The 25,467-nt window shown below is 36.6% G+C and overlaps 1 protein-coding gene across 1 annotated transcript in view; it reads right to left on the reverse strand.

Annotated features, from left to right (window-relative positions):
- Positions 1-25,467, reverse strand: part of CENPC (centromere protein C) — an 86,882-nt gene that overhangs the window by 26,948 nt on the left and 34,467 nt on the right. Inside the window, 3 exon segments of the mRNA XM_078068736.1 lie at positions 15,114-15,196; positions 16,363-16,506; positions 23,129-23,420. Coding sequence (XP_077924862.1) covers positions 15,114-15,196; positions 16,363-16,506; positions 23,129-23,420 — 519 coding nt within the window.

Raw genomic sequence — 25,467 nt, forward strand, 5'->3', positions numbered from 1 at the left:
ACTGCTTTTCTCTGGGGGCTCGCTGAGGAGCGGGACCCCGAGTTCTCGGCTCCGCCGGGGCGGAGACTAGGAGGCCGCCATTTTCACTCTCCGCCTCCAAAGCTGTACGGAAAGCTTGCAGGGAACAAAAGCTCCGGAGAGCAAACCCGAGCAGATTACTTAGCCCGGACCGGCAAGGGCGGGGCAATTTTGCCTCCGGCAAAGACATTTGGGAACCACGGCAACAGGCCCCTCCCCCAGAAGATCAGCGAGAACAGCCAGCCAAGACCAAGTTTACCGATCAATGAGAACGGCAGAACTCCAGCGCTAGGGGAATACTGCACATAGAATTCATGGCTTCTTTACCATGATTCTTTAGTCTTTCAAAGTTAATTATTTTTTTTAACTGTCTTTTTTTCTTTTTTCCTTTTTTCTTTTTTTTTGAATTTTTCTTTTTCCCTTTTTCAACCAACATCTTATCAATCCCTTTTTTAAAAAAAAACATTTTTATTTTTCATTTTTAAAGTCATATTCTATCCCTTCATAGTAGTTACCCATATTTTTGGCATATATATATATGTTGTTCTCTCTTTAAAATCTTGAGATAGTTTCTTCTAACAGATCAAAATATACTCTAAATCTCTAGTGTATGGTTTTTTTCTACTCCCCTGCCTGATCACATTCTCTCCCTTTTTTCTTTCTTTCTTTTTTTTTTTTAAATCCTCTTCTTTCTTTTTTCAAACAACTTATCAAATCCTTTTTTAAAATTTTTTATAATTTCCATCTTTACAGTCATATTCCATCCCTTCATCATATCAACCCTTATTTTTGTACATATATAAGTTTTTCTTTCTTTAAAATTTTGGGAGGGACTTTCTCTTAACAGACCAAAATACACCCAAAATCTAGTGTGTGGCACTGATCTATAATCCAGCCTGATCATATTTGATCACATTCTGTTTTTGTTTTGTTTTGTTTTGTTCTGCTTTTGTTTGTTTTTATCTTTATCTTTTTCTTTTTTCTTTTTTTCTTTCCTTTTCTTTTTTCTCTCTTTCCCTTTCTTTTCCCACTGCTTCAGGTCTTTTCTGATTTGTTTAGAGTATATTTTCGGGGGACGTTGTTACCCTGCTAGCATTTTGTTCTCTCATTAATCTATTCTCCTCTGCACAAAATGACAAGATGGAAAAAATCACCTCAACAAAAAGAACAAGAGGTAGTACCGACTGCCAGGGACCTACTCAATACGGACATTAGTACGATGTCAGATCTAGAGTTCAGAATCATCACTTTAAAGATACTAGCTGGGCTTGAAAAAAACATGGAAGTTATTAGAGAAACCCTTTCTGGAGAAGTAAAAGAACTAAAATCTAACCAAGTAGAAATCAAAAAGGCTATCAATGAGGTGCAATCAAATATGGGGGCGCTAACTGCTAGGATAAATGAGGCAGAAGAAAGAATCAGTGAGATAGAAGACCAAATGATGGAAAATAAAGAAGCTGAGAAAAAGAGAGATAAACAACTACTGGATCATGAGGGCAGAATTCGAGAGATAAACGATATCATAAGACGAAACAACATTAGAATAATTGGGATCCCAGAAGAAGAAGAAAGAGAGAGAGGGGCAGAAGGTATAATGGAGCAAATTATAGCAGAGAACTTCCCTAATTTGGGGAAGGAAACAGGCATCAAAATCCAGGAAGCACAGAGAACCCCTCTCAAAATCAATAAAAATAGGTCAACACCCCGACATCTAATAGTAAAACTTACGAGTCTCAGAGACAAAGAGAAAATCCTGAAAGCAGCTCGGGAGAAGAGATATGTAACCTACAATGGTAGAAACATTAGATTGGCAACAGACTTATCCACAGAGACCTGGCAGGCCAGAAAGGACTGGCAGGACATATTCAGAGCACTAAATGAGAAAAATATGCAGCCAAGAATACTATATCCAGCTAGGCTGTCATTGAAAATTGAAGGAGAGATAAAAAGCTTCCAGGACAAACAAAAACTAAAGGAATTTGCAAACACGAAACCAGCCCTACAAGAAATATTGAGAGGGGTCCTCTAAGCAAAGAGAGAGCCTAAAAGCAACATAGACCAGAAAGGAACACAAACAATATACAGTAACAGTCACTTTACAGGCAATACAATGGCACTGAATTCCTATCTTTCAATAGTTACCCTGAATGTAAATGGGCTAAATGCCCCAATCAAAAGACACAGGCTATCAGATTGGATTAAAAAACAAGACCCATCGATATGCTGTCTGCAAGAGACTCATTTTAGACCCAAAGACACCCCCAGATTGAAAGTGAGGGGGTGGAAAACCATTTACCATGCTAATGGACACCAGAAGAAAGCTGGGGTGGCAATCCTTATATCAGACAAATTAGATTTTAAACCAAAGACTGTAATAAGAGATGAGGAAGGACACTATATCATACTTAAAGGGTCTATCCAACAAGAAGATCTAACAATTGTAAATATCTATGCCCCTAACATGGGAGTAGCCAATTATATAAGGCAATTAATAACAAAAGCAAAGAAACACATCGACAACAATACAATAATAGTGGGGGACTTTAACACCCCCCTCACTGAAATGGACAGATCATCTAAGCAAAAGATCAACAAGGAAATAAAGACTTTAAATGACACACTGGACCCAATGGACTTCACAGACATATTCAGAACATTCCATCCCAAAGCAACGGAATACACATTCTTCTCTAGTGCCCATGGAACATTCTCCAGAATCGATCACATCCTAAGTCATAAATCAGGTCTCAACCGGTACCAGAAGATTGGGATCATCCCCTGCCTATTTTCAGACCACAATGCTTTGAAACTAGAACTCAATCACAAGAGGAAAGTCGGAAAGAACTCAAATACATGGAGGCTAAAGAGCATCCTACTGAAGAATGAATGGGTCAACCAGGAAATTAAAGAAGAGTTAAAAAAATTCATGGAAACCAATGAAAATGAAAACACAACTATTCAAAATCTTTGGGATACAGCAAAGGCAGTCCTAAGAGGAAAGTATATAGCAATACAAGCCTTTCTCAAGAAACAAGAAAGGTCTCAAGTACACAACCTAACCCTACACCTAAAGGAGCTGGAGGAAGAACAGCAAATAAAGCCTAAACCCAGCAGGAGAAGAGAAATAATCAAGATCAGAGCAGAAATCAATGAAATAGAAACCAAAAGAACAGTAGAACAGATCAACGAAACGAGGAGCTGGTTCTTTGAAAGAATTAACAAGATTGATAAGCCCCTGGCCAGACTTATCAAAAAGAAAAGAGAAATGACCCAAAAAACAAAATCATGAATGAAAGAGGAGAAATCACAACCAACACCAAAGAAATACAAACAATTATAAGAACATATTATGAGCAACTCTATGCCAGCAAATTAGATAACCTGGAAGTAATGGATGCATTCCTAGAGATGTATCAACTACCAAAACTGAACCAGGAAGAAACAGAAAACCTGAACAGACCTATAACCACTAAGGAAATAGAAGCAGTCATCAAAAATCTCCCAAAACACAAAAGCCCAGGGCCAGATGGCTTCCCAGGGGAATTTTACCAAACATTTCAAGAAGAATTAATACCTATCCTTCTGAAACTGTTCCAAAAAATAGAAATGGAAGGAAAACTTCCAAACTCATTTTATGAGGCCAGCATTACCTTGATCCCAAAACCAGACAAAGACCCCATCAAAAAGGAGAATTACAGACCAATATCCCTGATGAACATGGATGCAAAAATTCTCACCAAAATACTAGCCAATAGGATCCAACAGTACATTAAAAGGATTATTCACCACGACCAAGTCGGATTTATCCCTGGGCTGTAAGGTTGGTTCAACATCCGCAAATCAATCAACGTGATACAATACATTAACAAAAGAAAGAACAAGAATCATATGATCCTCTCAATAGATGCAGAAAAAGCATTTGACAAAGTACAGCATCCTTTCTTGATCAAAACTCTTCAGAGTATAGGGATAGAGGGTACATACCTCAATATCATAAAAGCCATCTATGAAAAACCTACAGCGAATATCATTCTCAATGGGGAAAAACTGAGAGCTTTCCCCCTAAGGTCAGGAACGCGGCAGGGATGTCCACTATCACCACTGCTATTCAACATAGTATTGGAAGTCCTAGCCACAGCCATCAGACAACAAAAAGAAATCAAAGGCATCCAAATCGGCAAAGAAGAAGTCAAACTCTCACTCTTTGCAGATGATATGATACTTTATGTGGAAAACCCAAAAGACTCCACCCCAAAACTGCTAGAACTCATACAGGAATTCAGTCAAGTGGCAGGATATAAAATCAATGCACAGAAGTCAGTGGCATTCCTATACACCAACAACAAGTCAGAAGAAAGAGAAATTAAGGAGTCGATCCCATTTACAATTGCACCCAAAACCATAAGATACCTAGGAATAAATCTAACCAAAGAGGCAAAGGATCTGTACTCAGAAAACTATAAAATACTCATGAAAGAAATTGAGGAAGACACAAAGAAATGGAAAAACGTTCCATGCTCATGGATTGGAAGAACAAATATTGTGAAGATGTCAATCCTACCTAGAGCAATCTACACATTCAATGCAATCCCCATCAAAATACCATCCACGTTCTTCAAAGAAATGGAACAAATAATCCTAAAATTTGTATGGAACCAGAAAAGACCCCGCATAGCCAGAGGAATGTTGAAAAAGAAAAGCAAAGCTGGCGGCATCACAATTCCAGACTTCCAGCTCTACTACAAAGCTGTCATCATCAAGACAGTATGGTACTGGCACAAAAACAGACACATAGATCAATGGAACAGAATAGAGAGCCCAGAAATGGACCCTCAACTCTATGGTCAACTAATCTTTGACAAAGCAGGAAAGAATGTCCAATGGAAAAAAGACAGTCTCTTCAACAAATGGTGTTGGGAAAATTGGACAGCCACATGCAGAAGAATGAAACTGGACCATTTCCTTACACCACACACAAAAATAGACTCCAAATGGTTGAAAGACCTCAATGTGAGACAGGAGCCCATCAAAATCCTAAAGGAGAACACAGGCAGCAACCTCTTCGACCTCAGCCGCAGCAACTTCTTCCTAGAAACATCACCAAAGGCAAGGGAAGCAAGGGCAAAAATGAACTATTGGGACTTCATCAAGATAAAAAGCTTTTGCAAAGCAAAGGAAACAGTCAACAAAACCAAAAGACAACCAACAGAATGGGAGAAGATATTTGCAAATGACATATCAGATAAAGGGCTAGTATCCAAAATCTATAAAGAACTCATCAAACTCAACACCAAAAGAACAAAGAATCCAATCAAGAAATGGGCAGAAGACATGAACAGACATTTTTCCAAAGAAGACATCCAAATGGCCAACAGACACATGAAAAAGTGTTCAATATCGCTCGGCATCAGGGAAATCCAAATCAAAACCTCAATGAGATACCACCTCACACCAGTCAGAATGGCTAAAATTAACAAGTCAGGAAATGACAGATGTTGGCGGGGATGCGGAGAAAGGGGAACCCTCCTACACTGTTGGTGGGAATGCAAGCTGGTGCAGCCACTCTGGAAAACAGTATGGAGGTTCCTCAAAAAGTTGAAAATAGAGCTACGGTATGACCCAGCAATTGCACTACTGGGTATTTACCCCAAAGATACAAAAGTAGGGACCCGAAAGGCTACGTGCACCCCGATGTTTATAGCAGCAATGTCCACAATAGCCAAACTGTGGAAAGAGCCAAGATGTCCATCAACAGATGAATGGATAAAGAAGAGGTGGTATATATATACAATGGAATATTATGCAGCCATCAAAAGGAATAAGATCTTGCCATTTGCAACGACGTGGATGGAACTGGAGGGTATTATGCTGAGCGAAATAAGTCAAACAGAGAAAGACATGTATCATATGACCTCACTGATATGAGGAATTCTTAATCTCAGGAAACAAACTGAGGGTTGCTGGAGTGGGGGGTGGGGTGGGAGGGATGGGGTGACTGGGTGATGGACACTGGGGAGGGTATGTGTTCTGGTAAGCGCTGTGAATTGTGCAAGACTGTTGAATCTCAGATCTGTACCTCTGAAACAAATAATGCAATAGATGTTAAGAAAGAAAAAAAGAAGAAGAAGAATGTAGCAGGAGGGGAAGAATGAAGGGGGGGAAATCGGAGGGGGAGAAGAACCATGAGAGACGATGGACTCTGAAAAACAAACTGAGGGTTCTAGAGGGGAGGGGGTTGGGAGGATGGGTTAGCCTGGTGATGGGTATTGAGGAGGGCACGTTCTGCATGGAGCACTGGGTGTTATGCACAAACAATGAATCATGGAACACTATATCTAAAACTAATGATGTAATGTATGGGGATTAACATAACAATAAAAAATTTAAAAAAAAAATAAAATAAAATAAAATGTTCAGGAATTTTCAGTTTTCAATTAAGTTGTTAAATTATGAAACAATATATTTTGTAGAAGCAATTTTCAAGTATATTTAGTGCATATTTTCTTTGACAATGATGTTATATTTTAATTTATCTTTATTCAAAATAGGAACTTTGAAATAATTACATATAATGATGATTTATTTTTAGATCTCCTCAAATATGTATGTGAAAATTATATAATAAAGCAACTTATTTAGAATAGTTCCAGGAAATTTAGGGTATAAACCCTTAAATCATTGCTTTTATTCTTATTTTGTCATCCTTCTGGGAAATGTTAGTAAACTGGATGCACCATTCCATGTAAGAAATCATCAATGTGTGTAATCATGTAGGAATTATTTGTTAATATTTCTTATACATTAGTCAATTGCCTTTTATGACCTCATATCTTTTTGAGATAACTATTGAATTTTTATAAACTACCAGTAATGTTTTGCTTGAAAAATATTTTATTTGTTGGTAATAAGGAAAATAAATGTAGAATCACATAAATGATAAATGCAATTCTACTTCTAATAGTAAACTAGTAGCTGAATGTCAAAAAAAAAAAAAAAAAAAAAAGAAAAAAATAAAATTAAATGATTGAATTAGATACTTTATAAAATTGCTGGCTAAGAAGAAACTTTAGTGATCATAAAATCTAATTTTCCTGTCCAGAACTGGCAAATCTAGAGAGATCTATAGAAATTAAAAGTAGATTAGTGGATGCCATAGGCATAGGAGATATGAGAGGTGAGGGAAGGAAAGGTGCCTGCTAAAGATAAATATGGGGTTTCTTCTGGGGATGATAAAATTTTTCTAAAATTTATTGTGATGGTTACACACCATTGAATTACATCCCATAAATGGGTAAATTTTATGGTATGTGAATATCTCAATATATAGCTCAATAAAGCTGTTACCAAAAACAAAATCTAAATTCTCATGCAATCCCCACTAGAAAAAGTAGAGGGTTAGTCACTCCTTGAAAATTCTCCCATAGCAGTAAGCTGTGGGAAGCAGCTGATGGGATCAGAGAAAGAATGAAGCAAGTAAGTAAATATACTAAGAACTGTCCACTAAGAGAGCCTAGAAGCACACCAAGAGCCCAGATCTGAGTTTCTAAATGCCATTATCCACTAAAAAGAATCAGGTCCTTAGCAGAAATAAGTGACTCCAGAGTTGAGACAGGGAAAGTAGGCCAGAACATCTTAAGCCAAACAAAAGAGAGTATTCACAAAATGACAGAAACGTAGTAAAAGGACATAAGGACCAGTTGAAAGGATGCCTACTGACCAAATCTGGCACAATATGAGTATTAGAATAAATAAAAGAGATTACAACCATCAACAGACAGGAACACAGGTAGCAACCCATAATTATATAAATAAACAAATGAGAGAAGGGGTAAGAAAAACTATTTCTTACAGAATGCCACTAATTAACAGGAAAATAGAACAGCACAATTTGGTAACATCATTAAGTGGCTGATGATTCGAGTGGGAGTCTTCAAAAGATGCTAAGATTGGTGTGAAGGTTTGAAAAGGAACACATTATTATAATAGCATCAGAATATCACACCACAAAATACTTACCAATTATAAAAGAGAACAACCATATCTTTAGAGTAGAGATAATAACTTGAACAGGTGATCAAGATTAACATCACCAACAGGAGATGGGTAAACACTGTCTCCTAATGAGATGCACAAAGAACACAGCATCACTTCTGTACTACTGTCACATGTGCAAGGCTGGCATCTGATCATGAGGAAATATCAGAAAGACTCAGGTTGAAAGTCATTCTAAAGAATAAAAAGTTGTACTCTCTCAAAAAAATGTAAAGGTCAGAAAGTTAGAAAATGCCTTATTGAAGAAAACTTAACGGACATGAGAATTAAATGCAATCTATGATCCTGGATTGGATCCTGAACCAGAACACTAATGGAACTGCTGGTGAAATCTGCATGGAATCAGTGAAGGAATACTAGTGTTATATTAATGCTGATTTCCTGACTTGGACGGTTGGTTAAAGTGTGATTATGTTCTTGTCTTACATCATATCTGCATATACTTACACATAGTACTATGTCTGCAACTTGTTCTCAAATAGTACAGAAAAGGCTAATAATAGCCAAAGCAATCTTGAGAAAGAACAAAGCTGGAGGTATCACAATACCAGATTTCAAGATATACTACAAAGCTGTAGTACATCAAAACAGTATGATACTAGCACAAAAAAAAAACACAAAAAAAACATAGATCAGTGGAATAAAAGAGAGAATGCAGCTATAAACTCATGCTTATATAATCAATTAATCTATGACAAAGGAGGTAAGAATATACAACAGGGAAAAGACAGCATATTCAATCAATGGTGTTGGAAAAAATGGAGAGCTTCATGCAAAAAAATGAAACAGGACCACACTTTCTTACACTTTACACAAAAATAAACTCAAAATGGATTACCGACCTGGAAGTAAGACCTGAAACCATAAAACTCCTATAAGAAAACAGAGGCAGTAATCTCATTGACATTGGCTGTAGCAACATTTTTCTAGATATGTCTCCTTGGGCAAGGGAAACAAAAGCAAAAATAAACTATTAGGACTACATCAAAATAAAAAGCTTTTGCATAGCAAAGGAAACCAACAACAAAATGAAAAGACAACCTACTGAATGGGAGAAGATTATTTGCAAATGATATATCCAATAAGGGGTTAATATTCAAAATATGCAAAGAACTTAACGCAACAGCAAAAAACAAAATAATCCGATTTAAAAATGGGCAGAGGACCTGAACAGACATTTTTCCAAAGAAGACATCCAGATGGGCAGCAGACACATGAAAAGATGCTCAACATCACTCATCATCAGGGAAATGCAAATCAAAACCATAATGAACTACCACCTTATACCTGGCAGAATGACTAGAATCAAAAAGATAAGAACATGTTGGTGAGGATGTGGAGAAAAATGAACCTTCATGCAGGTTGGTAGAAATGCAAATTGGAGTAGCCACTGTGGAAAACAGCATGGAGGTTCCTCAAAAAATTAAAAATAGAATTATCATATGATCCAGTAATTCCACTACTCAGTGTTTACCCAAAGAAAACAAAAACACTAATCCAAAAAGATACATTGCACCCCTATGTTTACTGCAGCATTATTTAAAATAGCCAAGATATAGAAGCAACCCAAGTGTCCATCCACAGATGAATGATAAAGATGATGTGGTATGTATACAAACCACACACACACACACAGTGGAGTAGTACTCAGGCATAAAAATAGTGACATCTTGCCATTTGCAACAACATGGATGGAATGGATGGACTTAGAGGGTATAATGTTAACTGAAACAAGTCAGTCAGAGAAAGACAAATACCACATGATTTCACTCATATGTGGAATTTTTTTTAAAATGGTATTTATTGATTTGAAAGAGAGAGAGCATGAGAGAGAGCACGAGCAGGGGTGAGGGACAGAGGGAAAGGGAGAAGCAGACTCCCCGCTGAGCAGGGAGCCCAATGGGGGACTTAATCCCAGGACGCTGGGATCATGACCTGGGCCGAAGGCAGACGCTTAACCGACTGAGCCACCCAGGCGCCCCACTCATATGTGGAATTTAAGAAACAAAACAATTGAAGAAAACAAGAGACAAACAAAAAAAAACCCAGACTCTTAAATACAGAGAACATACTGGTGGTTGCCAGAGGAGAGGTGGGTGAGGGATGAGTGACATAGATAAAGAGGATTAAGAGTACACTTATGGGGGCGCCTGGGTGGCTCAGTAGTTAAGCATCTGCTTTCAGCTCAGGTCACAGTCCCAGGGTCCCGGGATGGAGCCCCACATCAGGCTCCCTGCTCGGCGGGAAGCCTGCTTCTCCCTCTCCTACTCCCCCTGCTGTGTTCCTTCTCTCACTGTGTCTCTCTCTGTCAAATAAATAAATAATATCTTTAAAAAAAAAAAAAGAGTACACTTATGATGAGCACTGCTGAATAAAGTATAAAGATGCTGAATCATTATATTGTATACCTAAAACTAACATAACACTGTATATTAATATACTTCAATAAAAAAACAAAATTTTTAAGGGGCACCTAGGTGGCTCAGGCAGTTGAGTGTCCAACTCTTGATCTCAGCTCAGGTCTTGACCTTGGGGTCATGAGTTCAGGCCCCGACCCATGTTGGGCTCCATGCTGGGTACGGAGCCTACTAAAAAAAAATTTTTTTAAAGGCTAATGATAAGAAACGTGTATGAATATATATGTAGCAGAGGCAGGGAGGGAGATGGAACAAATGTTGTAAAATGTTCACAAATATGGAATCTGGGTGAAGCAGATATGGGATTTCAGAGTAAGTTTAAAATTAATAATTTCTAAAATTTAATAATTTAAGTAATAAATTTAATAATTTCCAAAAAAAATTTTAAAAAACAGCAACAAAGAGATAACACCTGAATTTCAAACACCAAAGAATTCTAATAAGCATGGAGATAGAAGAAAACAGGTTACTTACAAAGAAAATAAAAAATAAGTCTGCCTTTAAATTTCTACTCATAAGCATTAGCTATTGTGAGGCAAAAGATCAATAGCCAGCTAGTTTAAAGGAAAAAAGATAATGACTCAAAGATTATTTTTACTATTCAACTGTTTGTAAAAAAAAAAAAAAAAATTCTGAGTTCTTGCTGGCATATGTGAGAATGTCTACCAACTTTACAAAGTAACAAGGCTATCTGTTCTGACAGTAAGTATAAATGTACTGAACATTTATTAAAGGAAAAAATACTGACAGAGAAAGTTAAAAATAAAAATTCAATCATGTTCTGTTTCTAAACCACTTTGTTTTAGTTCTGTAGGAAAGGTTAAGTAAAAAGATGAATAAAAATACAAAAAAGAACAATGAACCAAAAGAAAGCAGGGGTCACAATATTAATATTAGACAAAACAGACTACAAGGTAAAAGCACTGTAATAGGATCAAGAAGATAAATTTGACCAAAGCAGGTACATTCCATATAAAAGCTTACATGCTTAGTAACAGCACTGAAATGTACTGAGCAAACACTGCAGAAAATAGAAGGAGAAAAAAGCAGACCATTGCAGTGGAAATACTTTACTTCAACTCTGGCAGTCTTCAGCAGATTTCACAAATCAAGGATATAAAGGATCAAATTAATATCTAATGTAATATGTTCAATTCTAAGATCCTGTTCTTTTCCCCAAAATCTGCTCCTTCCCTAGCAGTCTCCAAATCAAGTAATGACAACACCATTCTTTCAGGTGCTCAAGCCAAAAGCCTCAAAGTTATCCCTGACATCTCTCTCTTACATGCCACATCCCATCCATCAGGAAATCCTGTGGATTCTATCTCCAAAAATATTCAAAATCCTACTACTGCTCTCCACCCTCCACTGCTACCACCCGACTCTAAGCAAACTCTTACTGGGATTAGTAATGTCTCACCAGTCTCCCTGCTTCCAACCTTACACCAGGCCCCTCAAACTCACCAGTCCCTCCCTAATACAAGAGCCACAGTCATTCTGTTTATAAGTCGTCATATCGCTCCTCTGCTCAAAACCCTCCAATGCCTTATCATTTCTTAGGAAAAGCCAAAAATCCTTAAAATAAAGCCTTTAACATCCTACGTGATCTTTCATTCTTGTTATCTCTATGACATCATCTCCTACTACTCTATCCCTCTCTTCCTTTGCTCCAGTCTCCTTGGTGTTTTGCCATCAGAATCATTATCATATCAGAAAAACTGCCCTTGGTCTTCCCTCTACCTGAGGCATTATTTCCTCATACAGCTGCATAATTTGCTTCCTCATCTTTTTCCTATTTCGCTCAAATGATCACTTCCTCAGTGAGGCCTTTTCTGCCCATCTACCTAAGAATGTAACCGCCATTTCCTACTGCAAAATCCCTGCTTTATTTTTCTACTCTCAATCCAGCAAATCATAAGTTTTGCTATCTTTTTTTTTATTGTCTTCTATCCTGGTCCCCCAGAAAGTAAGCTCCAGGTGTGCAGAAGTTTTTGTCAGTTTTGTTCACTACCACATCTGCAGCCTCTAGAAGGATACATAGTAAGTATTCCATAATATTCTATAAATATTCAAGAGTTCCAGGGCACCTGGGTGAAAGCATCTGCCTTCAGCTCAGGTCATGATCTGAGGGTCCTGGGATTAAGTCCTGCATCGGGCTCCCTGTTCAACGGGGAGTCTGTTTCTCCCTCTCCCTCTCCTCCCCAACCCCGCTCATGCTCACTCACTTTCTCTCCAATAAATAAATAAAAATCTTTAAAAATAAAAAAAATGTGAGTTCCATAAATATTCAAAATATATTCAAAAATATACATCCACTCAATAAAATAAGTGGATGTGTATTTTTATATCCATATATGTACACAAAAGAATAATATTCTTTTTCAAGCACCCATGGGAGAATTTTTTATATGCTCTAAGCACACTATGGATCACAAAGAAAACCTTAATAAATTCAAAAAATAAATAATACAAGCCAAAGTTCCCTAGAACAATGAAATGAAACTAGAAATTGTTAACAAAGAACAAAACACTTCAGAATAACAGCCAACAGTATGTTTTAACATAAACCAGATATTAAACTAAACAAGAAAGCTATGAGATTGGAAACGATATCCCCATTTTATAGATAAGGATGCTGAAGGTAAGAGGAATGAAGTTTTTTACTCAAGATAACATAGTAAATAAGTGGTAGAGCTGGATTCAACCCCAGGGACTCTGGAGACCAAGCTCTTAACTAATATACTCTTAAAAAAACTCCTGGGTCAAAGAAAAATCACTGTAATTTAGGGTATACTACAATAAGAATACAACATCTGGGGCGGCCTGGGTGGCTCAGCTGGTTTAGTATCCAACTCTTGATTTCGGCTCAGGCCATGATCTCAGGGTTGGTGGGACTGAGCCCCACATCAGGCTCTGCGCTCAACAGGGAGTCTGCTGGAGATTCTCTCTCCCTTTGCCCCCCCCCGCCCCTCCCCCTGCTCGCAGGCTTTCTCTCTCTAAAATAAATGAATAAATCTTTTTTTTTTTTTTAAAGGAACAGAACATTTAAAAAGCTATAAAATTGGGGCACCTGGGTGGCTCAGTCGGTTGACAGTCTGACTCTTGATTTTGGCTCAGGTCATGATCTCAGCGTCTTGAGATCAAGCCCCAGGTGGGGCTCTATACTCAGCACAGAGCCTGCTTCAGATTCTCTCTCTCCCTCTTGCTCTCCCCCAACCCCACACACACTTTCTAAATAAATAAATAAATAAATAAATAAATAAATAAATCTTTTAAAAAAATTTTTAAAATAAATAAAAAGCTCTAAAATTAAGCCAATACTACTCAGGAAAATTCATTGTTTTTTCAAATAAAAAATTTTTTATCAAATAAAAAATAGAAAAATAATTAGAGAAAGCATTCAACTTAGAGGAGAAAAATAATAAAATAAATCTAAACACAAGGAGAAAAAAACAATTTAAAAGGAAAAACAAAGGGGGCGCCTGGCTGGCTCAATTGATAGAGCCTACGACTCTTTGTTATCAGGGTTGTAGGTTCAAGCCCCACATTAAGTATAGAGATTACTTAAAAATAAAATCTTTAAAAAAACAAATTCCAAATTCCACATTCCTAGCATTTCAAGAGATGCAAATCAAAAGGAAAAAGAGGGGCATTGGGTGGCTCAGTAAGTTGAGTGTCCAACTCTTGATTTTGGCTCAGGTCATGATCTCAGAGTTGTGAGATCAGCTCTGAGCTCAATAAGGAGTCTGCTTAAGATTCTCTCCCTTTCCCTCTAGCCACCCCACCCCCCCCACAACCAGCCCCGCTCATGGGCACACCTGCGTGTGCTCCATTTCTCTCAAAAAAAAAAAGAGAGAGATTCCAATTTAAAAAAATTAAAAATAAAAGGAAAATTAATTAGTGAATTAGGAAAGAAAAAATAGTATAACAGATTAAATTCCAAGCACATATTCTTTAGCAGCATAAAAATTACAAAACTATTAAGAGGCATTTAAAAAACTTAACTATATAAAGTTTCAAACATATTTAAAATAGAAAAAATTATATAATGAAACTGATATATCCATCATACAGCTACAGTAATCAATACACGGCTAATCTTGCTTCATTTATACCCTTAGCAGCGTAACATTTTTATTTTTTTTTAAGATTTATTTATTTGAGAGAGAGACAGAGAGAGAGAAAGTGTGTGGTGGGCAGAGGCAAAGGGAGAGGGAGAGAAAGTCTCAAGCAGATCTGCACTGAGCATAAGCCCAATGCCAGGCCCTACCTCACAACCCTGAGATCATGACCTGAGCTGAAATCAAGAGTCAGGCGCCCAACCGTGTCACCCCAGCACCCCTTAACATTTTTCAATACTAGAAGAGATATTTTAAGTGTCAATTATTTCATTATGTTCTACCTCAATGAAAGGACTGTCACTCTGGCATTCTTTCTCTTTCTCTTCCTCCTCTATCACATAGGTGTAAGGTCTTACAAATCTCTAAACATATAGTAAGGCTCTTTGGAGTAAGTACTCAATACACATTTGCCACTGGTGATAATTTATATAAAACATAGCACACCCTTACTTTGTATGCATAATGCCATAAATATCAAGACAAGAGACAATAAATAATAACCTACTTGAACTTTTCTGAACTTCCTTGTCATCCACATCGGAATTATTCTTTCCAGATGTTAAACAATTCTTGAGCCTGAAAGGTCCACTTTAAGATAAAAAAGTAAACCATCAAATTTGTACTTGTATAATACATATATCTAATTATCTATCCTAATGGTCATTTTTCTCCCAAAAACTGCCAAAGGTTTCCTTCTTATAAAACCAACAGTGATGCTATAGATTACCAAAAATATATTTACATGCTACATAAAATAAAGGATCTATAATTTAATCCTATAACTGTCAAAGAGGACAAATACTGAATTTTATAACCTTTTAAATTTCATGAATCAATTTTAAATTTTAAGTCAACTCAAGTAACACCCCTGATAAAAATCAAATCAAACAGTATTATAAAAAATATTAGAAATAAATCAGCTTGTCTTAATTTAAAAATACAGTCAAAAACAAGTGGAATTTAAAATATAGTCCAGAAGTTGTTCCGAGATAATTCAGCTTATCCCAGCCCTAGATTCCTTTCCTTCTATTATGAACCCAGGATAGGCCTAGGAGTCATAACCCACCAAATAGTAAAGAAATCTTAGCCATCACTTACATGTCTTGAGAATGTTATAATTTACCATTCTTTCATTTTAAAAAAGGGTATATGACTTCAGATATTATAAGAATAGGTTAATTTGGTTTGTTCACTGAGTGTACCTATTTTAAACACATACCCACAAATTCTTAAATACTCCTCTTTTCAAGAGAGAGAGCCTAATCCCCCATTCCTTGAACGTGGTCTGGACTTAATGACCTTTTTCTAACAAACAGAATGAAGTGGAAGTGACAGTATGCAACTTCAGATACTAGGTTATTAAAAGGGAATTTTAACCTCCATCATAGTCACACTTTCTCTTGGATCACTTGCTTTGTAAAAAGCCAGCTGCCATATTGAACAGCCCTATGGAGAGGGCCACATGACAAGGAAGGCCTGCATCTAACAGCCATGGGAGCAAACTACCTTATAAGTAGATCCTCCAGTCACAGTCAAGCCTTCAAAGGACTGCAGACCAGGTAGACATCTTGAATGCTACACCTCATTAGAACCCCTGAGTAAGAACTAGCCAGCTAACCCAGACTTCTGGGCCACAGAAACTATGAAACCATAGATGTTTGCAAGTGACTATTAAAGTTTGGGGTAATTTGTTACACAGCAATGAGTGACTAATATAATAAGTAAATCCAATTATCCTTAGAACACATGCATACCTTCCTTCCAAAACTGAAGTCTTAGGCTCTCCAGAATCCAAGTTAGATTCTGCTGGCGTCTTGCGTGTAAATCCCCTGATCTGAGACTTCAGATGAACATTTTGTCCAGTCATATTATCTTGATCCTTTGTGCTTCTTGTACCTCTGTGAAAATGTAAAGTGTAAAATTATTTTCATTTCTCCATAAAATATTTCTTCTAGAAACAATACACAATGAATAGGCCATATAATACTGGTTGTAACAAATATTAGATAACCCTATTCAGGTCCTAGGACTTACAACTAGCCTAGGAAGAAAACTTGATTCTAGGACCTACTAAGAAAAATTCTGAAATGGTACAGACCTGGCCTAAGATGGAGGTGATGACAGGGGGGAACACAAGGAGACATTACTACAGGCAGCATATAATGTATATTACACACTTAATCTATCATTTTTTTGAAAATCCACAAACAACTGAAATTGTTTTCTTTGACACCCCTAGTCAGCCTATTGAGGAACAATAGGATGCTCAGAGGGACTCTGGTTCATCTCTTTAGTAGCTAACAGCTATTTAATTTATCTCCAATATATGCAAATAGGACATATTATTCCCAGATTGTATAATTTTTCTCTTCTCTCCCATTTCTCTTGTAAGTCCTATGTTTTAATTTGTTTCTTGACTCAGTCTATCAGCCTACTCTTACCATATGTGAGAAAATAATTTGCATGCAAAATAACTAAAGAACATGCAGACTTTGGTCCTACGATCACAGTCTAAAGAAATAAAAGGGATTATAAGAGAATACTATGAACAATTATACATCAACAAATTAGATAACCTAGATGAAATGGATAAATTCCTAAAGACACACAAATTACCAAAACTGATTCAAGAAGAAATAATCTCAAAAGACCTGTAACGAGAGAATAAATCAGTAATCAAAAAACTACCCAGAAAGAAAACCCCAGGCCCAAATGGTTTCACTGCTGAATTCTTCCAAGCATTCAAATAATACAAATTCTTCACAAACTCTTTCAAAAAACAGAAGAGAACTTCTCAACTCACTTTATGAGGCCAAGATTATCTTGATACCAAAACTGGACAAAGACATCACAAGAAAACTAAACCAAAAAACTCAACATACTAGCAAAAGAAATCTAACAATGTGTAAACAGAATTATACATACATCATGACCAAATGGGATTCATACCAGAGATGCAGTTTGGTCTACCATCCAAAAACCAATTAATATAATACCTCAGATCAATAACAAAAAAAAATCACATCATCATATTAGTAGATGCAAAAAAAAAAGCAAGCATTTAACAAAATCCAACACCTTTTTATGATAAAAACGCTCAACAAACTAGGACTAGAAGAGAACTGCCACAACCTGAAAAAAGGGTATATATGAAAAACCTACACCTAAGCAGTACACTAAATGGTGAAAGACTAGATGTTTTCCTCCTAAAATTTAGGAACCAGACAAGGAAGTCTGCTGTTACCACTTCTATTAAACACTGTACTAAAGATTTTAGCCAGGGCAATTAGGCAATATAAAACAAATAAATAATAGATTGGAAAGGAAGGGTAAAACTATCTCTATTCAAAAATGACACGATTTTTGTACTCAGAAAATCCTATTAAGTACACTAAAAAGCTAATAAATGGCACTAATAAATGACTTCAGCAAGGTTGCAGAATATATAAAAACCAACTGTATTTCTATACACTTGCAATGAACACCCAAAAGTAAAATTTAAAAGCAACTCTATTCACAATAGCATCAAAACAAATAAAATGCTTAGGAATGAATTTAACAAAAGAAGTGTAAAACTTATGCTCTGAAAACATTGTTGTAATAAGTTAAAGATCTCAATAGATGGAAAAACATCCCATGTTCATGGATCAATAGATTTACTGTTAAAATAGCAATATCCCCCAAACTGATATACAGATTCAATGCAATCCCTATCAGAATCTTAACTGATGTCTTTGTAGAAATTGACATGCTGATTCTAAAATTTATATGGAATTGCAAGGAACCCAGAATAGTCAAAAGAATCCTGAAAAGGAAGAATAAAAAGAACTCATACCTCCTGATCTCAAACCTTATCACAGCAATGGTAATCATCACAGTACAGTACTGGACCAAGAACTGATATACAGATCAAGAGAAAAAAGTTGAGAATCCAGAAGGAAACTCATATACGTATGGTCAACTAATTTTCAATAATGGTGTCAAGACCGTTCAATGGGGAAAAAAATAGTCTTTTCAATAAACACTTAGTGGGACAATTGGATAGTCATATGGAAAAGCTAAACCCTTACTTCACAGAATATACAAAAATTAACTCAAAATGGATGAAAGACCTAAATACAAGAGAGTTAAAACTATAAAATTCTTAGAAGAAAAGATAGGGACAAATCTTCATGAACTTGGATTCTTAGATATGACATCAAAAGTATAAGCAATAGGGGCGCCTGGGTGGCTCAGATGGTTAAGCGTCTGCCTTCGGCTCAGGTCATGATCCCAGGGTCCTGGGATCGAGTCCCACATCGGGCTCCCTGCTCAGCGGGGAGCCTGCTTCTCCCTCTGCCTCTCTCTCTCTGTCTCTTATGAATAAATAAAATCTTTTTTTTTTTTTTTTTTAAAGATTTTATTTATTTATTTGACAGAGAGAGAGACAGCGAGAGCAGGAACACAAGCAGGGGGAGTGGGAGAGGGAGAAGCAGGCTTCCTGCCGAGCAGGGAGCCCGATGTGGGACTCGATCCCAGGACCCTGGGATCATGACCTGAGCCGAAGGCAGACGCTTAACGACTGAGCCACCCAGGCGCCCTGAATAAATAAAATCTTAAAAAAAAAAAAAAAAAAAAAGTATAAGCAATAATAGACTGGACTTTATCAAAATTAAAAGCTTTTGTGCTTCAAAGGACACCATTAAAAAGCAAAGAAGACAACCCACAGATAGGAGAAAATATTTGCAAATCCCTTATTTGACAAGGAACTTGTATCCAAAATATATAAAGACCTCTAACAACAAAATTAAAAAAAAAACAAAAAAAACAAAAAGACAACCCAACTAAAAATAGGCTGAAAAGATCTTTTTCTAATGATATGCAAATGACCAATAAACACATGAAAAGATGCTCAACATCACTAGTCATCTGGGAAATGCAAATGAAAACCACAATGAGATACCACTTTCATACCAACTAGGATGGCTAGCATCAAAGTGAGGTAATAACAACTGTTGGCAAGGATGCAGAGATACTGGAACCCTCATACACTGCTCACAGAAATATAAAATGGTGCAGATGCTTTGGAAAACAGTCTTGCAGTTCCTCAAATAATTTAAATATAGAGTTACCATATGGCTCAGCAATTCCACTCCTAGGTATATGTCCAAGAGAACTGAAAACATATGTCCACATAGAAACCTGTACACAAATGTTTATATCAGCATTATTCAAAAGAGCCAAAGGTGGGGGGCGCCTGGGTGGCTCAGTCGTTAAGCGTCTGCCTTCAGCTCAGGTCATGATCCCAGGGTCCTGGGATCGAGCCCCGCATCGGGCTCCCTGCTTGGTGGGAAGCCTGCTTCTCCCTCTCCCACTCCCCCTGCTTGTGTTCCCTCTCTCGCTGTGTCTCTCTCTGTCAAATAAATAAATAAAATCTTTAAAAAAAAAAAAAAGAGCCAAAGGTGGAAACAACCCAAATGTCCATCAATGAATGAACAGATAAACAAAACATGGTATACCATAAAATATTATTTAGTCATAAAAAGTAATGAAGTACTACTGATACATGCTACAACAAGAAACTTGAAAATATCCAAACAGGAGGCACCTGGGTGGCCCAGTCAGTTAAGTGTCTGACTCTTGATCTCAGCTCAGGTCTTGATCTCAGGATCATGAGTTCAAACCCAGGGGGATGGGGGGGCAGTGAATATCCAAACAGAAAGAAGCCAGTACAAAAAAACTCATACTATAGGATTTTATTCAGGTGAAAATCCAAAATGTAAAATCTATACAAACAAAAAGTATATTAGTGGTTGCTTAGAGCAGTGGAAGAGGGAATGGGAAATGCTAACTAAAGGGTACTGGCTTCTTCGTGAAGTGCTGAAAATGCTCTAAAATTGACTATGTTGATGGTTTGCACCTATCTGTGAATATACTATAAAACCACTGAATTGTACACATTTCATGAGTGAATTGTATGATATGTGAAGTATCCTTCATAAAACTTTTAAAAAAGAAATCTACTGTAATGAGCTTCTGTTCCATCTGGCTTCTAGAAATAATATAGAAATTAAGTGATTACATAAATTTGAATGAAAGAAACTCAGTGAAGACTGCTTACACTTTAAGTGCTCTAGCTCTTAAAGTCTGGTTTATTTTGTTCCCAACAGGTTTTAATAGGGAAAAAGGAAGTTAGCTTGTAGTTTAATTAATGCTCATGGTTATAAAGACGCAAAAAATATCACTTTTAAACAAGTTAAAAGTTTCAATATCTGTTAGATACATGCAGAGAGCAGAAGTAACTCATGTAACATCTCTAATCAGGAAGATGCCTTAAAAATTTTTTTAAAAAAAGGAAGACTCCTTAGACAAATTAATTTATTGATTTTGGCTTAAATACTATTATCCACCTCCTCCCTGATTTCAACACATGTGTGTGTGCGCACGCATGCGTGTGTGTGTGGGGGGTATGTGTCACTAATATTCTAGTATTGAAAAGGCTTCAATTTATTTTCTCCCAAAAAACCTAGTAAGTTTTAATTCCTAAAATTCCTCTACTGGTTTTTCATAGTGAAAAATTATCAAAAGACTAAATACATTGTACACCTGAAAATGTAACACTATGTTAATTATACTTGAAGAAAAGAAACAGTAGCATCTGGAAATAAATAAAATAAATAAATAAAAATCATTTAAAAAAATAACAGCAGAAGTGGAAACCACCCAAATGCTCACCCTTTAATGAATGGATAAAAAGTGGTATATTATTTGCAATAAAAAGGAATGAAGTACAAAAAAAGAGAGAGAAACTAAGTATTTTCATATAACCATACAAGATGTTAACTATAAATTCAATGAGCCACTTGATTTTTTCTATATACTGAGAGCTAAAAATGGTTTGTATATTTTCAAAGGTTACATCTTAAATGATTATTTACCTATAGGCATAACTGTTTCCATTTTGCCCTTTGGCCAGCAAAGCCTAAAATAATTACTATCTGGCCCTTTAAGAAAAGTTTGCCAACCTCCACTTCTTATAAAGGAATAAAAATAAATCATTTATCAACATGAATAATCTCAAAAATGAACTGTGGAAAAAAAGCAAGTCACAGAGGATGTATATACTAATAAAACCATTTTTATAAACTTTTAAAACCATACCACATGCTGTTCATATAAACATGCACATGTAGGAAAAGTATAAAAATATCCATGAGAATGGTAACTACCAAATTCAGTATCACTAACAAGGGAGAAGAATGGGCTCAGCAAAGGTACACATGGGATTTCAACGGTCGCTATAATATTTTATTTCTTAAGTGAGGTCATGGGGGAATCAGGTGTTTTTTTTTTTTTTTTTTGTAAACCTGAAATAATTTTGTAAACCTGGAAAATGGTATGGAAATGGTGTGAAAAAGTTAAAAGAGAATGTGTATGGGATTTTTTTCTGTACTACAATGACATACACTGCTATATTTTAGGGCACTATAATTTATTCCCATAAATCCCTAACACCTTGCAGTTTCTCACATATAATATGTATTATTTGTTGAGTAAATGAAAGAATACATACTATGTCAATAAGCAAAAATACGCAAGAACAATGCCTAACTCACTAGGTTGTTAGGACTGATGAAAATTTTTTTTTTTTTTTTTTAAAGATTTTTTATTTATTTATTTGAGAGAGAGAGAATGAGAGAGAGCAAGCACATGAGAGGGGGGAGGGTCAGAGGGAGAAGCAGACTCCCTGCCGAGCAGGGAGCCCGATGCGGGACTCGATCCAGGGACTCCAGGATCATGACCTGAGCCGAAGGCAGTCGCTTAACCAACTGAGCCACCCAGGCGCCCGGGACTGATGAAAATTCATTGAAAGCTCCTAGCAAACACCTGGCACATAATAAGCACTCAAAGTATGTTAACTATTATTACCTTAGGGGGAGAAGTATTAAGATGTATTTCTAATTATTGAAATCACATTAACCTCACTTAAAAGGAAGCAAATCAAACTATACATTAAAAATGACTAAGGGGTGCCTGGCTGGCTCAGTTTAAGCGTCTGCTTTCAGCTCAGGCCATGATCCCAGGGTCCAGGGACTGAGGTCTGCCTGCTTCTCCCTCTCCCTTTGCCACTCCCCCCTGCTCATGCACTCTCTCTCTCTCTCACTCTCTTCTCTCTCTCAAATAAATAAAATCCTTTTTTTTTTTTTTTTTTAAATGACTAAGATGGTTAATTATACTGAAATTAAAAAATAAAATACATTTTTAAAAATGACTAAAATGGTAAATTTTATGTTTTTACCACTTTAAAAAAAAAAAAAAAAAATCACTCACATCCCGTGGTACTATATATTATTCCCCATTTTAATATAAGGAAACAAATTCAGATTGCTACTTTGCCCTGGGCGTGGATTTACAACCAGGTTTGCCAGACTGCAGAGCCCTTTATGCTAACAGTTTCTCCATAAATGATTAAATGACACTGACAAACTATTAAATGCTGAACGGCAAAAATAACTATATTGTATACCTAACAGACATTACCCAGAATGATCAAGATTTTTCTTCTTAGCCAGGTCTTCCTCATCATTTTCCAATGACTCATTCTGGGAACAACCGGCAATTTCATCATGGTCAATAATTCTTCCAGAATCTTTAGTATTTAAAAACTCCTGTGCTCTTGAGCTGCCCAAAGTAGTTCTCTTCTGCCCTTTAAATGGAATGGTTTTTTCCTCAATATTCTTAGATGATTGATTTGATTTTTCAGCAGGTTTTCGTCTACTGTTGTGATGCACTGACAATTCATTTCTTCTTGAAGAATTGCTATAAACAAGACCTGAAGGATTCAGTGATAACCTAAAGTTAGCATAATGTTTATCCAGATTAGCAGGTTCACTGAAATACCAACATTATTTATTTACATGTAAATACACACAGACAGACAGACAGACACACACACACACACACACACACCAATCTCATAGGCTGTTTGTTTTCAAATTAAAGTCATAAACTATGCAGCTTTTCAACCCCTTTAAATGTATCACAAGCTCCCAAAACCACCCTCTGTGTCTCTGCCCACTACTCTTTTGGCCATCCTTAAGATCCTGTTATTTCCCAAGCTTCCAGCTTCAGCTTCTCACTCTATCTACTTTGAGGGACCCTTCTACTCTTAACTTTAATTACTATGTAGATACTGGTATCATAATATTCACCTACCACTCTCCCCCAAATCTGACCTTCTGGTTTTAGTTCCTATCTTAATGAAAGTGTAACTATTTACCCAGATACCTACATCAGAAATCTGAGTCATCCAAGACTCCTATCCCTATCCACAATCAAATCCCCAAATCCTGTCATTTCTACATTCTTAATACCTCTCAAATCCACGTCTTTCAAGCTTTCCTGCCTATCATTGGACCCTCATCATTTCTTAACTGGATTATTAAAGCACCTCTTAGTCTCCCTTTCTCTAGCCTTGCTGTTCCTCAATCCATTCTTCACACTGCTTCAAGAATCATCTTAAGAAAACACAAGCTGGATCATGACAACCTTGCTAAAATCTTTTAGTGATTATCTGTAACTTAAGGATTAAGTCCAAATATTTTCAGTAATTTATTTCTACACCTAGAGTATTTACTTCATTAATCAAAATTTTCAACATTCTCCTCAAATAAACAAACCAAAAAAAAAGCCAGCAATACTGAACTACCTGCATTTCTCTAAAGCACTGGTTCTTTTTTTTTTTTTCAAAGTGAATCTTTTTTATTATGTTATGTTAATCATCATACATTACAACATTAGTTTTTGATGTACTGTTCATGATTCATTGTTTGCATATAACACCCAGTGCTCCATTCAGTACGTGCCCTCTTGTTGGTCCTTAGACCAGCAGGATCAGCATCACTTGAGAATTTGTTTCAAATGCAAATTCTCAGGCTAGGCTTCAGACCTACTAAATCAGAAGCTCTGAGTAGAGCCCAATAATCTGTGTTTTAACAAGCCCTCCAAATAACTCTGATAAAACAATTTTTAAAAGGTTAAACTCTCAGCTCCATATCTCTGTACATGCTACTCTACTGGAAACATTTCATCCTTCCTCCTCACCCCACCCAGTCACTCAGTTGATTCCTAATTCATCCTTCAGGAAGCTTTCCCTAATTCCCATGCCTAAATTAAGTAGCTCTCTCTCAACCCTTTAATAATATTTATCATCCATCTAACTGTTTACTTATCTTTCTCTTCCAGCAGACTGACAATTCCTTGAGACCAAGATTGCTCTTTTACCTATCTTTATATTCCCAATGCCTAACACCAGGGGCAGGACTGTGGTGAAGCAATTTTTTCCAGTCTACTGAGATATAATTGACACATAACATTGTATAAGTCTAGGGTACACGATGTAAAAATTTTATATATGTATATATTGCAAAATGAATACCAAAGAGTAAATCTTAAAAGTTCTCATCATAAAAAAAAAAAAATTTAACTAGGGTGGGAAATTTAAGAAGGTGCTCACTCTCAGAGAGTCATACAAGTACTGAACCTGAACTCACACAAACCCGAGACCGAGTGCCTCCTCAAATTTCTCATTCTGTTACTCACTTGCACCACTGTAGTACTGGCCGTGCCTAACACCATTCCAGCCTCACAGTGGGCACTCCATAAACGTTTCTCAACATAAAAGCAGTAGGGCCACACATCTACTACAGGCATCTTGGTTGCTTATTAGGGAAACAAATATTACATCAACAGTCAGGAAACCTGGGTTCTACTGTTTTCCAGTTCTAGCACAAAAGTCTATGACCTTAGATTGCAAGCCATGTTGCTTTTTTGAGCTTCAGACTTTCTTTTTCTAGCAGATGAAGGATTGTTTTAACTCT

Source organism: Halichoerus grypus, chromosome 3, assembly GCF_964656455.1.
Source record: "Halichoerus grypus chromosome 3, mHalGry1.hap1.1, whole genome shotgun sequence".
NCBI classification, from domain to species: Eukaryota; Metazoa; Chordata; class Mammalia; order Carnivora; family Phocidae; genus Halichoerus; species Halichoerus grypus.